This window comes from Grampus griseus (genome assembly GCF_964374135.1).
Source record: "Grampus griseus genome assembly, chromosome: 2".
Classification (NCBI taxonomy): Eukaryota; Metazoa; Chordata; class Mammalia; order Artiodactyla; family Delphinidae; genus Grampus; species Grampus griseus.
Window position 1 is genome coordinate 29,147,115 of NC_139018.1, and position 14,043 is coordinate 29,161,157.

The 14,043-nt window shown below is 54.4% G+C and overlaps 2 protein-coding genes across 4 annotated transcripts in view; one reads left to right on the forward strand and one right to left on the reverse strand.

Moving 5' to 3' along the window:
- The window catches only part of NUMB (NUMB endocytic adaptor protein), a 188,188-nt gene extending 185,559 nt beyond the window's left edge, over window positions 1-2,629 (forward strand). For all 3 annotated transcript variants that reach the window (XM_082647388.1, XM_082647389.1, XM_082647390.1), the window contains one exon: window positions 533-2,629. In XM_082647388.1, coding sequence (XP_082503514.1) covers window positions 533-1,248 — 716 coding nt within the window. In that variant the 3' untranslated portion in view covers window positions 1,249-2,629. The remainder of the gene's footprint in view (window positions 1-532) is intronic.
- A 2,291-nt stretch (window positions 2,630-4,920) lies between these two features.
- The window catches only part of PAPLN (papilin, proteoglycan like sulfated glycoprotein), a gene marked incomplete at its 3' end in the record, with an annotated part of 33,871 nt that continues 24,748 nt past the window's right edge, over window positions 4,921-14,043 (reverse strand). The window contains exons 19-27 of the mRNA XM_082649360.1: window positions 13,342-13,791; window positions 12,430-12,567; window positions 12,121-12,294; window positions 11,711-11,896; window positions 10,941-11,078; window positions 10,121-10,248; window positions 9,906-10,014; window positions 7,434-7,600; window positions 4,921-5,063 (exon numbers count right to left, since the gene is read on the reverse strand). Of these exons, the coding sequence (XP_082505486.1) occupies window positions 4,921-5,063; window positions 7,434-7,600; window positions 9,906-10,014; window positions 10,121-10,248; window positions 10,941-11,078; window positions 11,711-11,896; window positions 12,121-12,294; window positions 12,430-12,567; window positions 13,342-13,791 (1,633 nt within the window). The remainder of the gene's footprint in view (window positions 5,064-7,433; window positions 7,601-9,905; window positions 10,015-10,120; window positions 10,249-10,940; window positions 11,079-11,710; window positions 11,897-12,120; window positions 12,295-12,429; window positions 12,568-13,341; window positions 13,792-14,043) is intronic.

Below are 14,043 nucleotides of genomic sequence, written 5' to 3' on the forward strand. Positions count from 1 at the left end.
CCTACAAAAAAGGCTGCAAAAAGCACCTTGTATTTGCTTTTCTATATTTTCTAGTTTTTCTGTAATGAACATTTTAAAAAAACTTAATAACATTAAAGGCAGTTCACCAGGAAGACAACATATGTCTGGAAGCCAGGAAGGGGCCACAAAGTACGGCACCAAGTCGCTGGTTATTTTCTTTTCATTCTGTTAGAGCAGAAGGTAAATTACCTCAGGCCCTTTAGAGTATGTGCAGGCCACAGCAACGGTGGGGACGGGTTCTGATGCCAGCCAGCAGCCTTGGTTCGATGCAGTTGAGCCATATCTAGCAGCTCCTCAGTGTGGCTGAGGTAGCCACATGGTCTCATGGGTTCTCCCTGTCCTACCACAAAACCTGGTAATAGAGACTTTCCTCCCACCTACCAAAACCACAGAATATCCCACTGGGGGGCTTGTTCTACGTTAGGCTCATTCAAATAGCCAAGATTATCCAGTGAAGAAAGAAGCCCCTAATAATTCTGATTCTCTCCTCTCTTCCTCTTGTTGGTTCCAGGGACCGAGTGGGGTCAATCTTCTGGTGCTGTCTCTCCAGGTCTCTTCCAGGCTGGTCACAGACGCACTCCCTCTGAGGCTGACCGCTGGTTGGAAGAGGTGTCCAAGTGCGTCCGGGCTCAGCAGCCCCAGGCCTCAGCTGCCCCTCTGCAGCCAGTTCTCCAACCTCCTCCACCCAGTGCCATCTCCCAGCCAGCGCCACCTTTCCAAGGAAATGCATTCCTCACCTCTCAGCCTGTGCCAGTGGGTGTGGTCCCACCCCTGCAGCCAGCCTTTGTCCCTGCCCAGTCCTATCCTGTGGCTAACGGGATGACCTATCCAGCCCCTAATGTGCCTGTGGTGGGCATCACTCCCTCCCAGATGGTTGCCAACGTGTTTGGCACTGCAGGCCACCCTCAGGCTGCCCAACCCCATCAGTCTCCCAACCTGGTCAAGCAGCAGACATTCCCTCAGTACGAGACAAGCAGTGCTACTGCCAGTCCCTTCTTTAAGCCTCCTGCTCAGCACCTCAACGGTTCTGCAGCTTTCAATGGTGTAGACGATGGCAGGTTGGCCTCAGGAGACAAGCACACAGAGGTTCCTGCAGGCACCTGCCCAGTGGATCATTTCGAAGCCCAGTGGGCCGCATTAGAAAGCAAGTCCAAGCAGCGTACTAACCCCTCCCCCACCAACCCTTTCTCCAGTGACTTACAGAAGACTTTTGAAATTGAACTTTAAGCAGTCCTTATGGTTTACGTATTTTGTCTGTACTTAGGCAAGGGCGGAGGGTGGAGGTCAAAGGAGCAAAGGGGACTTTGTGTTCCCAACCAGTATGCTTTTCACTAATCCCAAAGGTCCCCAGGAGCATGTCCAGGCATAGAGTGCTGAAGGGGTGATTGAAAAAAGTGGAGAAAACCATTCCTAGAGAAGAGCTGTCTTGCAGTTAGACTAAAGAATTTAAGGAAATGTTACCCTCTGCCCCCCTCTTCCTCCCTCAGGCCCTCACAAATCTCTGGCAACAGAGAGGCAGAAGTATCTGAACAGGAACCTGTATTCAAAGCACATTTACTGGAATATAAAACACAACGGGAAGCAAAACGATCTCCCTTTGTTTTTCAGGCCATTCACCTGCCTCCTCCCTCAGTACTGGCCTGTCTTAAAGATCAAAAACAAGGTGGCCTGTGCTTGGGCTGGGGACAAGAGGCAGGCTGTGCTGCCAGAATTCCCAGGAGGGCACATCAGGAGCCGCCCAGCAGAGCTATATTTTAGGGGTAAAGTTGAGCTTCCATTTTGAGTAAGAATAAATATTATAAATATATATCAAAAAGCCAAAATCTTTATTTTTATGCATTTAGAATATTTTAAATAGTTCTCACTATTAAAAAGTTGTATGAGTTGTAAGTAATCTTGCCAAAGGTAAAGGGTTAGCTGTAAGAAATTGTACATAAGATTGATTTATCATTATGCCTATTGAAGTAAAAAGAGGAAGGGTTGGAAGTTGCAGACGGGATCCCTAGCTTACTTGGTATCATTTACTGTAAGTAGCACATTGCAACAACAATCATGCTTATGACCAATATAGTCAACTAGGTTGTAGTTTTAAATAAAGAGTGAGCAGTATTGTCCTGGTTTTAAACCTATAAAGAAATTCTAATGTCATTATTTTAATGGAATCAATCTAAATAGAGAATATGTATTTTCTTCTATATATTGCTGCAGTTTCCTTATGTTAATCCTTTACTTTAACACTAAGGTGACAATGACATAATCATATCCATAGACAGGAACACAGGTTACTGTGTTGGTTTGTCATGTAGGTCTTGGTGGGTTTTGCTTTAAGTAAGTTTTGTTCCCACGAGTTTTGTGGGGATGGAGGTTCTAGTTTTATTAGCACTGCTTGTGCGTGTGCATGTGGGGGTGTGTGTGTCCATCCCTCTCCCTCCCAGTGAGCAGAACATCCCATTTGCCAGTTGCAGCCACTTGACCTCTGGTAACAACGTGAGATCCCATCTCATTTTTACTTTTGAACGTTGGCCTTACAATCAAATGTAAGTTATATATATTTGTACTGATGAGAATTTATAATCTGCTTTAACAGAAATAAATGTTCGTGGTAGAAGCTTTTGGCCATGAAGGGCTATTCTTTCCCCTTTATTAGCAAGTGAGTTTTGGTTCTTTTTGGTCTTGTCCTCTCTCCATTCTACTGCCGCCACAGATTTCTAGGTTGATGGCTAGAAAATCTTTCACCGGGATTAGTATATTCTTAAAATTCATATTTGTATCCACACTTTAGGCTTTGGTTGTTCCTAAGCGCATCTCTCTCTGATGTCAGATTCTTCTTGCTCAAAGTGCAGACTTCAACCTGGCAGCTGGTTAGAGATACAGAACCTCAGCCGACCCCAGACCTAGTCAGGATCTGCATTGTGACGAGATTCACATTCTGAGAAGCTGGGCTGGAGCAGTGATTTCCAACTTTGAATACGTATTAGAATCATCTGGGAGATTTTAAAATCCTCATGCCTGGCCCATACTCCAGACCAATTAAATCAAAATCTCTGGAGAGTAGAACCCCAGGTTCAGTTTTTTAAAAAGCTCCCAGTATGGAAGAAGGTTGAGAACCACCGGTCTAGGTTGAGTTTTACTCTCACCTCTAACCTTACCCCACTACTCTGTGACTAGTTCCAAGAACTAACCTACCTCAAACTTACCTTCTGAAGTGTGTCACAAATTTGCCAAATACTAGTTTAACTAAAGAACGGGGAAGTCCAAGAAGGTAGCCCTTATTTTCCAATTTCTACAGCAAAACCAGCCATGGTTAGGGAAAGGGATGCACCTCAATATTTTTTTAAAAATGAAAAAAAGACCTGTGCCACCACATTTCTTTTGTTGAATGAGAGGTAGACCAAGAAGAAGTATCACTCACCCATGATGCAGCTGTTTGTCTTTTCCAGCCAGTGTGTTGGTAATAAAAGTCACCTTTCCCTGTAATGCCTGTCTTTCTTGTGTCCCAGAATAACCTCTGTTACTAGGCCCAGCCAGTCCTCTGGAGGATGTGTAGAAGGTTAAAGTGGAAAGAAACTCGGAAACTCACTGAAACCAGGCCTCTTGATTTAGCAGCAAGGAATTAAGAGGCTCCAAGAGAGGAAGAATGACCTCTTCCAACTCAAACCATTTCTGAAACCACTTCCCTGTATTACATTGCCCTCCACTCCATTGGTTCCCCCCCATCCTGCTGGTGCTGTTTTTTATAATAGTGTTTTTGTTTTATTTACTTATTTATTTTTGGCTGAGTTGGATCTTTGTTGCTGCAACACAGGCTTTCTCTAGTTGCAGCGAGCAGGGGCTACTCTCTGTTGCGGTGCGTGGGCTTCTCATTGCGGTGGCTTCTCTTGTCGCGGAGCACGGGCTCTAGGCACACGGGCTTCAGTAGTTGTGGCTCGCGGGCTTAGTTGCTCTGCAGCATGTGGGATCTTCCTGGACCAGGGCTCAGACCTGCGTCCCCTGCATTGGCAGGCGGATCCTTAACCACTGCTCCACCAGGGAAGCCCAACAGTCTGCTTTTTATCTGGCAGCAAGTATTTTGCATCAGACATACTGGCTTGAGGAGGAGAGGCTCCTTGGTGGTCACTGCACCGAACAGGCTCACCTGCTCCCTGCAGGTGTGAGACGATCCTCACGGCTTGGCTTTGCATGTCTGCCTCGGGAGGAAGGCTCCATCCAGCCTCTTGATGAAAGGAAGGCGCTTTTCTAGTTCTTTCATACTCAGATAATGATGCAGTGGCTGCTGTTTCATCCCAAATCCCTATACTGGGCCTTTCATTTATATTCCACTTCGTCGACAGTTTTCACAAACATCATGCTATTAATGACCATATGCACAGATGGGATTTGAAGCTGGTTGCTATACTACCTAGAAGGGCGAGAGAGGCTAGAGCAATGAACCGCTGTTTGGACCCCAGATGAGACCTAGTTCTATCAAAGTATGCTTCCCTGACACAACAGGAGTTAGTGTTCCCGTAGAAGATAGGTATTAACTTTGAGATCATTACACACCTCCCCACACAGCTTTAAATGAAGTGAGAACCCTGGTGGCTTTCTTTAAAACACAGTGAACTGATCCTGTGTAACAAATTTTAGAGGGAAGTTGTAAAGTGAAGGATGTCCTTATCCAAATAGATGCTTCTTCTTGACAACTCAGCAGGCGCTTGTGGTACGTCAGAGAAGCAAACACTGCTGGGACTACAGAGGGAGGCTGCCGCTGGTGCTCAACTGCCGGAGCAGCTTTGAAGAGGCCAGTGTCTCCGGAGGAGAACTCCCTTTGCCAGCCAGACAGGGGAGACTGAGAGCCTGTCTCCCCTTCTCCCAGCCCTGTGAGTTGTATCCCTGCTGCCAGATGGGCTGAGCAGGAGGCTAGACCCGGGAACAGCTGGCACAGCAGAAGCTGGAGTAGTACTCATTGCCGCAGAGCCGGGCCTGCAGGATCAAATCACAGTTGGCCAGCTCCGGCTGGTCGATGCACTCCCTGCCAGGGTCCCTCGGCACGGTGGCCAGTGCTGCAAGACAGCGGGGGAGAGAGGGTGGTAAGAAAGCTCTGTATAGGCTGAGAACTCTCCCCTACTATTTCATTTCATTTCGTTTCCCTGAAAGGAAAGTGCTGTCACACTGTAACCTTGTGACACCTGTATGTACAGCTATGGGAGGGCTCTCAGTTTCCATTGTCACTGGCCTCACTTCAGCATACAGTTGTCCTCCCATTCTTTTGCAGCTTCCGCCCAGTGCACAGCCCATCACAGACTCCCAAATATTGACTGCCTGGACGATTAAACATCTCTGGAAGTTAACCCCCTGCCCTGACCATTGAGACCCGAAGAGCTGGACGACACTGTTGCAGCCTGTGGATGGGGCAGAAGAGAGAGCAGGGTCAGCCCTAAGCACAGTTGAGTCGGCAAAGGCTGTGTTCTCTTTCACTACTGGTTTCCTCCTACCTCAAAAGTTTTGTGCCTTCAATAGCCCCAGCTTAGTCACTTAGTTCCCCATCTTTCCAATTTTTCCACTTCCCCCGGAGACAGCAAAGAGTATTAGGCAAGCTGACAGGAGGACAGGCTGTGAACTGTGGCACTGAGACTACATCGAGCACAAAGTGCTGGTTGCCTCCCCCTCTGAATTTACTGGAAGCTTCAGTATCTTATAAATCCCTGTGAGAGTTTCATCCTGCTGCTTCATCTTAGCACTGAAGTGGCCTTTTCTTTCTGGAAGGGGCTCTTATGACTCAGCTTGGCTTAGGCCTGAGCAGCACCTCCCTGAAGTCATCTCACGGGGCTGGGGATGGCCTACTCCATGCCCTCTCCCCTGCTCCCTCCTAAAATACAACTGAAAGACCATACCTAACAAGTGGACGGCTGTATAAAGTAATACCGATAATACAAGCGTATGAACTACTTACGTTTACATAAAGAGCAAGCCACCTATGCCTATTCTTAAAAATCATAACTTTGGTATCAACTTTATCTCAGCCATTGCAGCCCTTGGACCCATCACGGCCAGAGGTGAGGAGGTGCTGGGCTTGCTGGTGAAGCACGCTGGTTGCCTGGGCGCCATCATGGCTCTGCCACTTCTAGCCGGGGGTCTCTGGGCAAATTAATATTACTTAAGCTCTCTGTTTCTCAGTTTTCTTATCTGAAGTGGAGATAATAATAGCACCTGGGGCACATAGTAACCATGGCTAGAATGTGCGCATGTAACTGTTTTGCCCCATAGCATTCCCACTCACTTAGAGTAGTGTGAGTGACCGTCCCCCGCTATGTTTTAACCCTATGATATTTTCTGTTTCTCACCCTAAACTTTTAGGCAAAAAGCTTGAGAGGTCTTCACAGTAGAAGTATGTCCCTTACACCAGAGTGTGACTAGCTCAAGGCCCCCCACCCTGATTCGAACACTGCAGTTCCAACATGCCACCAAACCACGAATAGGGCACAGTGAGACAGGCTCAAGCAGTGAAATGCTACAAAAAGCTTACATGGGTGACAGCAGATAACATGCAGCCTAATCGATGGAACGAACACTGTTAAAGGAGGGAGAGAGATAGCTTCTCATCAAGAAAGGTCCCCCCCACCGCCCACACACAAAAAAAGTAAGATTAGCAACGCTCATCTAACGGGGCGGGAGAAAGGCAGCTGGACTGAGGCCATAGTGTCCTATCCAGGAAGGCAGTCACGTCACACCACATCAGGAGCCCCACCAAACTTCAGCATCAACCAAATTTCTAATTACAATTTAGCTTCCCAGGTAGACATGTCTATAGCTAATCACAAACATGCCCATCTGGATCCTCCTAACAGCTCTCCTTCTCTCATAAATCTGCCTTCTGGCCCTGTCTCAAGTCTCGTAAGTTTGGTAAATACACAGACAAGGATCTATTTGCTGGGCAGGACAGAGGTGAAAAGTGGCCCCTACAGGACGGTGCTTTGGCCAGGGCAACGCCTTCACGCAGGCACGTACTCCATCACTGAGTCTCTGAGCACCTGGTGATGCAGACACTGCGCTGGGCCCTGGGACGTGTGCGGCCCAGTTGCTGTCTGAAGGAGCTCAGACTGGAAGCCCACTGTCAGTCCCGCTCACTAAGCAACATTTCTACCAGACTTCAACCTTTAGCCTGGCCAATTCCAGCCTCAGCCCCACAGACAGGAGGTAGCCAGGCCTGACCATCCAGGCTGACCAGCACGGAAAGGCCCTGGCAGTTCTCTCCCAGGCTGTTTCAAGCCCCATGATAACTGGCCTGCTCCAAGTCACACTACCAGGAACTGGCAAGGTGAGGCAGGACTTGGAGTTGAGTCCCCTGGACTGCAGAGCCTGCCCCCTCCGCATTCTGCAGCAAGCAGCCAGCTCTCAAGGACAAGCAGATGCCTGGGGTAGGCCTTCCTTACCCGGCGGGACCACCTTCACCTCGGTGCTGCGGCTGACCGCCTGGCTTCCACGGTAGGCGCTGCATGTGTAGGAGCCCTCGTCCCTGGCCTGCAGGTTGTGGATCAGCAGTGTGCCATCCGGGGACTGGTGGACACGGTGGCCATTGGCCCGCACCGGCAGCCCATTCCTAGGGGGGAGAGGACACTGGGAGAGCTGTCCAGGCCCTGGGAAGCTGTGCCAGCCCTCGCGGGGCCAGGGGGAGGTGGTGATCCAAGGCCACTCCAGAGCCAACGACTCCCTCTTTGCAGCCCCTCACTTTAAGGAAGGGATGGGTCTGGTACCAAGATGATAGACCAGCAACGCCGAAGCAAAATACCTTGGAAGTGAGGTGGACTCACACCAGCTGATCTAAGTGACTGCAGATCTGCCCCTTATCCCCACAGGAGTCTCTCTCTCCCTCTTCATCCACAGAGGTCCTCTAAGCAGCGGGATGAAGGACACGAGCATCCTGCCTCCAGCGAGGTGGGGCGGGGTGCAGGTGGTAGGGGAGCCTTCCCTAAGGAGGACAGCTGGCCGAGGCCTGACCTGAGGGTGAGGAGGAGCGGCTGGCTGACAGGAGGACACGGGGACCCGGGGGTTTGAAGGAAGGCCATGGCCGCAGCGAGGAGAGTGGGTGTGGGAGGAAGTGCGCACGGCTCCTATCAGGAGTCCGGACCGGATGCTGGGGGTAAGCGAGGGGTGTGAGCTGAGCAGGACTGACAACGCCACGTGTGCTTGGAAAGGATCACCACCCGCAGCGTGGGGCAGGGACAAGCCCGAGGGCAGAGGCCAGGTGAGTGGCTGCCGCAGGTGTGCACACAGGTTGACGAGACAGACAGTAAAGCAAAGGGACCTGGGTGAGGGTCAGAGGTGGGGGAGAAGAAGAGATCAAGGGTAGCAGGTTCCTAGCTTGGTTACTGGGCAGTGGTGGTGCACCTCCACCGTGGGGAGACCCAGGGCAGGATGAGGAGTGAATGGTGAGGTTATTTTCCCCCATTTCGCATTTCGGGTGCTCTGAGACACCAGGAGCCATCAGGTTTGAGGTTTGGACCCAGGCAGTGTCTCAGCAGTGATGGTCCTGGAAACTTCATGTCTACAGGGCTACCCAAGGTGAAGTTAGAGAAAAGCCGAGGACCGAGGACCAAGGACAGACCTCAAGGTACAAGAGCCTCTCAGAGAGAGGGATGTGATGAGCGGGCCAGTAAAACAGAAGCTGCAGCCGTAGAAGCAGGAAGGAGACTGCAGGTCATGTGGGACTGAGTCTGTTCAAGGACTGAGGAACAGGGAGGTACTGGTGACCTCGGTCAGGGCAGTGTCCCTGGCATGGGGGTGCGGGGGTGGAGGAGAGGCCCCGGGGCAAGGGCTGAGCTGCCAGCAGGGAGGTGAGCAGACCAAGATAATGTGAACAGCCGTGCATGAAGGGGACGCAATATAGGACCCCACTGCAGGGAAACACTGGGTCAGAGGAGGGTGTGTTTATGTTTGTTTGTTTTGAAGAGGGGTGTCCTGAGCATGTTTGCTGCTGGGAAGCTCCAGGCCTGATAGGATAATCACAGCCACAGCTGATCAGGGCAGGGCCGGCTGAGGGCACCAGCTGAGAAGCCTGCAGAGGCTCCCACCACCTTCCCTGGCATCAAGGCCACAGAGAGGCAGCTGACCTCCGTGCCCCTCACCGTTCCTGCCAGTGTGCAGGCCCATTCCCATCCTGGCATCATCGCTCCAATACTCACCCTTGAGGCTTGACCAAGAACATCCTTCCCTTCATCCATTCTCCCAGACAGGAGACAGCCTCACCCCACTGTACACAGACGCACTTAAGGCAAACCTCTGGAGCCTGGGGGACACTGGGCCATCTCCTGCCTGGGAGTTTTTGGGGGACTCAGATTACCCCAGGATCCCCAGAGCCTAGCCTAGTCCTGACATACTGCAAGGAGGAAGTGGGCAAAAAAACGCTGAATGAATAAAAGACCAACAGATTTGGGGTGAAAGACCACTGAAGTCCTCAAAGCTGTGTGCAGCCCAGGGTTTCTCAACGCCAGTGGAGATTCTGTCACCCAGGAGACATTTGGCAACATCTGGAGACTTTTTATTGCCATGACTTGGGAGGGAGTGCCACTGGCATCTGGCAGGTAGATGGCCTGGACGCTGCTAGACGTCCTCCAGTGCACCCCAACAGACGAACGTGTCAGCCCAAAATCTCAATAGTGCCGAGGTTGAGAAACCCGGGGTAGCCCGACCAACAGAAAAGACAGTCCCAGGGGGCTTCCGGGCGTCGGTATGAGGGCGCTGTGGCACCTTCCCTGACACCAGGCCGGGAGGCAGGAGTGGAAGAATAAGGGGAGGGGGCAGTGGTGACCGCAGCATCCCGCAGGAAGGTGCACCCCCTCTGTCTGGGCTGTACCACCTCAGGTACGAGGGCCCGAGGGCCAGGCCTGCCTGGAGCAGAGCCTTACCTGGACCATCTGATGTTCACGCTTTCGCCCGCCACCGCACACAGCAGCCTGGCCGTGTCACCTTCTGGCACCATCACCGTAGAGGGCAGCCCTGTGATTGTCAGCTCCCCTGGGCCCAAGGAGGGGGCACTGTCAGCCACCACGCCCATCCTGGCCCACCTGACCTCAGAGGCCACCGGCCACACTCACCCTCCCGCCCGGGACTGCCGCCTTACCCAGAACTCTGAGCTGGACCCAGCGCTGGTCTCGGTCCTGCCCGTTGACTGCAACACAGGTATAGAAGCCTCCATCTTCCACAGCCACGCGGCTGATGACCAGGGAGCCGTCGGACTGCAGCTGGTGTCTGGGGGCCAAGCACAATCAGGTGTCCCCACCCCAAGGTGCCCGGCAGGGGGCAGGAGGGGCAGGATCTTCCCTCCCCTGGTGAGAGGCTGAGCAGCCCCTGCTGTCACTGGGATCTGACCAAGGGCCAGTAGGCCTCCAGCCCTCAGGCCCTCCAGCTGCTGGCACTCTCCTTAAAGATGCCTGACTTTAGAGCCTGAATAAACAAGTCAAGTTTTCTGATACAAAATAATTCTGGTTTGGGTTTCTAGTTTTTGCTACACTTGTTTACTAGGCTCGGTTCTGGTTCTACCACTTAGGAGCTGTGTGGTGTTCAGCTTGTGCATGTCAAATGGGGATGAACTAGCACCCACCTATTTGGTCTCCTCTGCAGGTCATAGGAGGAGAAAAGCCTCACCTCCGAACGGGCCCAGTAAACGTGAGCCCTTGGGATTACGGCCAGAAGTGTGTCCGCCTCTGTTTCCTCGCTCAGCTGTCACCTCTGTTAGCAGGCCCTTACTTCTGTCCGCTAACCACAGTCCAGAAAGGCCCAGAGACCCAAATGCGGTCTGCCCGAGGAGCCCGACGCCACAGCTCCAACCCTCAAGGGGCCCTGGGGCCCTCCTCAGGACCAGGGGGCACCTGCAGCTCCCTCCCCCAGTGGGGGTGCGGCTGGAGGCCGGCCAGGCGGGAGGGGAAAGGAGCTGAACGAACCTGGGAGAAGAGAGGGGCTGCCCATCTCTCTGCCACTCGACGCTTGTGGGTGGGAAGCCCTCAGCACGACAGGTCAGCCGGATCTGCTGGCCTGGATGGGCGTCCACCACCCCAGGCTGGTGCCGGTCCAGACGCAGCCTGCAGAGCAAGCACCCCACGGCCGTGAGGGGGTCCTTGCAGCTGCCTCTCCCCCACTCCCACCCACGTCAGGGGACGGGACCTCCGCACAGCCTCGTGGGCCCCTTCCCCCTCTCCAGCCAGATTCCGCTTCCCAACATCACCCCTTTGTTCCGGTTGGGACATCTTGGACCAGGTCTAAAAGACACCTGTGGCTTATTTCACCTCCCCACCCAGAACCTCCGACTGTCCCCCGCCCGACCGACCTGCGCGTCTGCCTCCAGGTCCTTGACTTGGGCACCCCCAGCTCTCTGCGTCCCCTCCGTAAACTGCCCTTCTTCAAGGCCTTCTCAGGCCCTCTAGCTGCCGGTGTCCTCCCCTCCCTCGGCTCCTGAGGCCTGGGCCAGGCCCTGGCTCCGTTCCCCACGACTCAGGGTGGTGGGCGGGGTCCCCTTCCTCCTCCAGAAGCTGAGCTCCGGGAGCCATGCTTCCCCAGCCCTCCCCTCACAGAGCCCTGAGCAGGCACCAGCAAGCCCGCTCACAGCACACGCTGGCCTGGGACCACCCACCCTCCCCCCGCTCTCCCCAAGACCTCCCCTAACCCCGGCCTCAGTGGGGCAGACCAAGAGCGAGACAGCACTGCACACTGTTACCTGCTCGTGGGCCATGGGTGCGAGGAGGAGACGGCCCCCCGGCCCCCAGAACCGCCCCCTAGGCTGGGGTCCCGAGGACTGTGGCCCTGGGCTGGGTCCCTGGCCTGAGGGAAGTGCCTTGGTTCAGCCTCAGGAATCACGGCCACGTCACCCCCTGTCATGAGGCAAGGAGAAGCAAGGGGTGAGCTGTGGGGAGAAGCAAGGGGTAAGCTGTGGGGAGAAGGGGGTGGAAGGAAGGGTGGGCCATGGGGCCCGTGGGGAACCAATAGAGAAATGAGGGCCACGAGGGGCAACACATCCGCCCCAGCCCAGCTGGAACATGTGGTCCCTGCCACCAGGAGGCCTTGGCCCAAGGAAACACTAGTCCTCCAGTGTCGAGGCCCCCCGGCCCAGGCCCTCCCGGCCGGTACCCCACCCCGGGGCCCGTGAGACCCACTGCGGGGGGCTGGGAACAGAGACCTGTGATGCGAAGCTGGATCTTCTGAGAGTCACGGTCTGGCCTGGTGCTGCCACAGCTGTAGGTGCCAGTGTCCTCTGCCCGCAGGGGGCTGATGACCAGGGAGCCATCGGGCTGCAGCTGGTGCCTGAATGAAGAGAGGGCGCTTGAGCTCTGGGCTCCTGAGGCAACGATGAGCCTGGCTCCTACAAGAGGCGCCGTCGCCCCACACTCACCCGCCCGTCCCAGGAGATCAGAGGGGCTGTGCAGGCTGCACACACACCTGGCAGAGGAGATAGGCCGCCCATCTTTCTGCCACCTGGCGTGGGGGTCCAGGGAGCTGTCATCTGGGCAGAAGAGCCGCACCAGCTGCCCCAGAGCCACCTGTACCAGGGAGAGCTCCGAGCCTGCCAGGGTGATCCTGGAAAGGTGGGAGGGAGGGTCTGCATGAGTGCCGGGACCAGAGACTTCACCACACAGAAAGCTTGGTGCCCATCCCGTCTTGGGCACCGGTGGGGCCAGAGGGTCCCAGGGGAAGCCAAGCTCCAGAAGCCCGAGGACTCAGGAATCCGCCCTCCCCCACCCCCCCAATATCCCCAGGCATTGCTACCTCAACCTGTTCCTGCCAGAGCACAGAATAGGCACAGAGCCCAGGGAATGGAGAGGCTGGGAGAGAAGCAACACCAGGTTCCCATGGGGAGCTAAACACATGCCTGATCCCTTTGGAATTCAAAGTTTTATTTATTTTGTTTTTAATCTTCCCAAATCTCATTAATATGACAGTCACAAGACTAACAACAAATGAGACCCACATTAAACCTATGAGATCACATCACCACTTTACAGGGCAAGAAACTGAGGCTTCGAGAATTTGGATGACTTGCCAAAGGTCATGAAGCTTATAACCTAGGCCTCAACTAGACAGGCCCTGGGCTATACCGGCAAGATCTGCTGGAGAGTCTAGGCACCACCATCCACCGATTGCCTGACCCTAAGCAAGTCTCATATCTCCAAAGCCTGAGCTTCCCCATCTGTAGAATGATGGTAGCAAGGCCCTCCAGTCTGGGCTGTTTGGAAGATTCCAGGTTAGGGATGGAGGGGGGCCCAGCTGCCCTCAGGGTTTTAGCTCCAAAAGGCTCAGCCCTTGGGCCTGGGTCCCTAATCCCCCATCCCACCTGGGGAAGGTGGGCCTCACCTGTAGGAGGAGCTGTGGGAAGGTGGCACTGGTGGTCCTGCGTCTCCGCCCAGTCCAGCGGCACTGGGCCCAAGCTCCTGGCCCTGCGGCCCTTCTCCAAAGGCCTGTCTGTGGTCCACGGCCCCCGGCCCAGGCTCTTGATCTTGCCTCCAGAGGCCACCGGAAGGCAAGGGCTTTCTCTGGACAACAGGCCCCGCCCCGTGCCGGCTGGCCTCCTGCTGGTCCCCAGGACCGCTGCCGCCACTGTCTCTATGGGTGCTTTGGCCAGAGGCCCCGGGGTCGTGTCGGCGGGGCCCATGTTGGGGTCCCCGGCAGCTGCTCACACACTCCTCCTCTGAGGCAAAGTTATTGGCGTTGCCATGGCAGCCACCATACCAGAAACGGTTACACTGGCCCACGGAGGCGATGAAGTACCAGCGGGCGGCCCAGTCCGTGCAGGAGCCATGGGCACTGGGCAGTAGGCACCGCACAGGGTACACTGAGGGGGCAGGGAGGACGCAGGTCACCGAGACCCAGTAACGAAGCTGCAAACGCTGCCCAGGACGTAGGAGTGAGGCCCTTCCCAGGGTACGGAGCACATCTACACTGGGCCCCTGACCAGCCCTGGGGACAGTCTGTTCACTGCCCAGACCTGCCCTGGGCTGGGAACCCAGCAGCCTCCACAATCATCCCCGTCCACCTCCACCCCCAGAACTAGAGCCG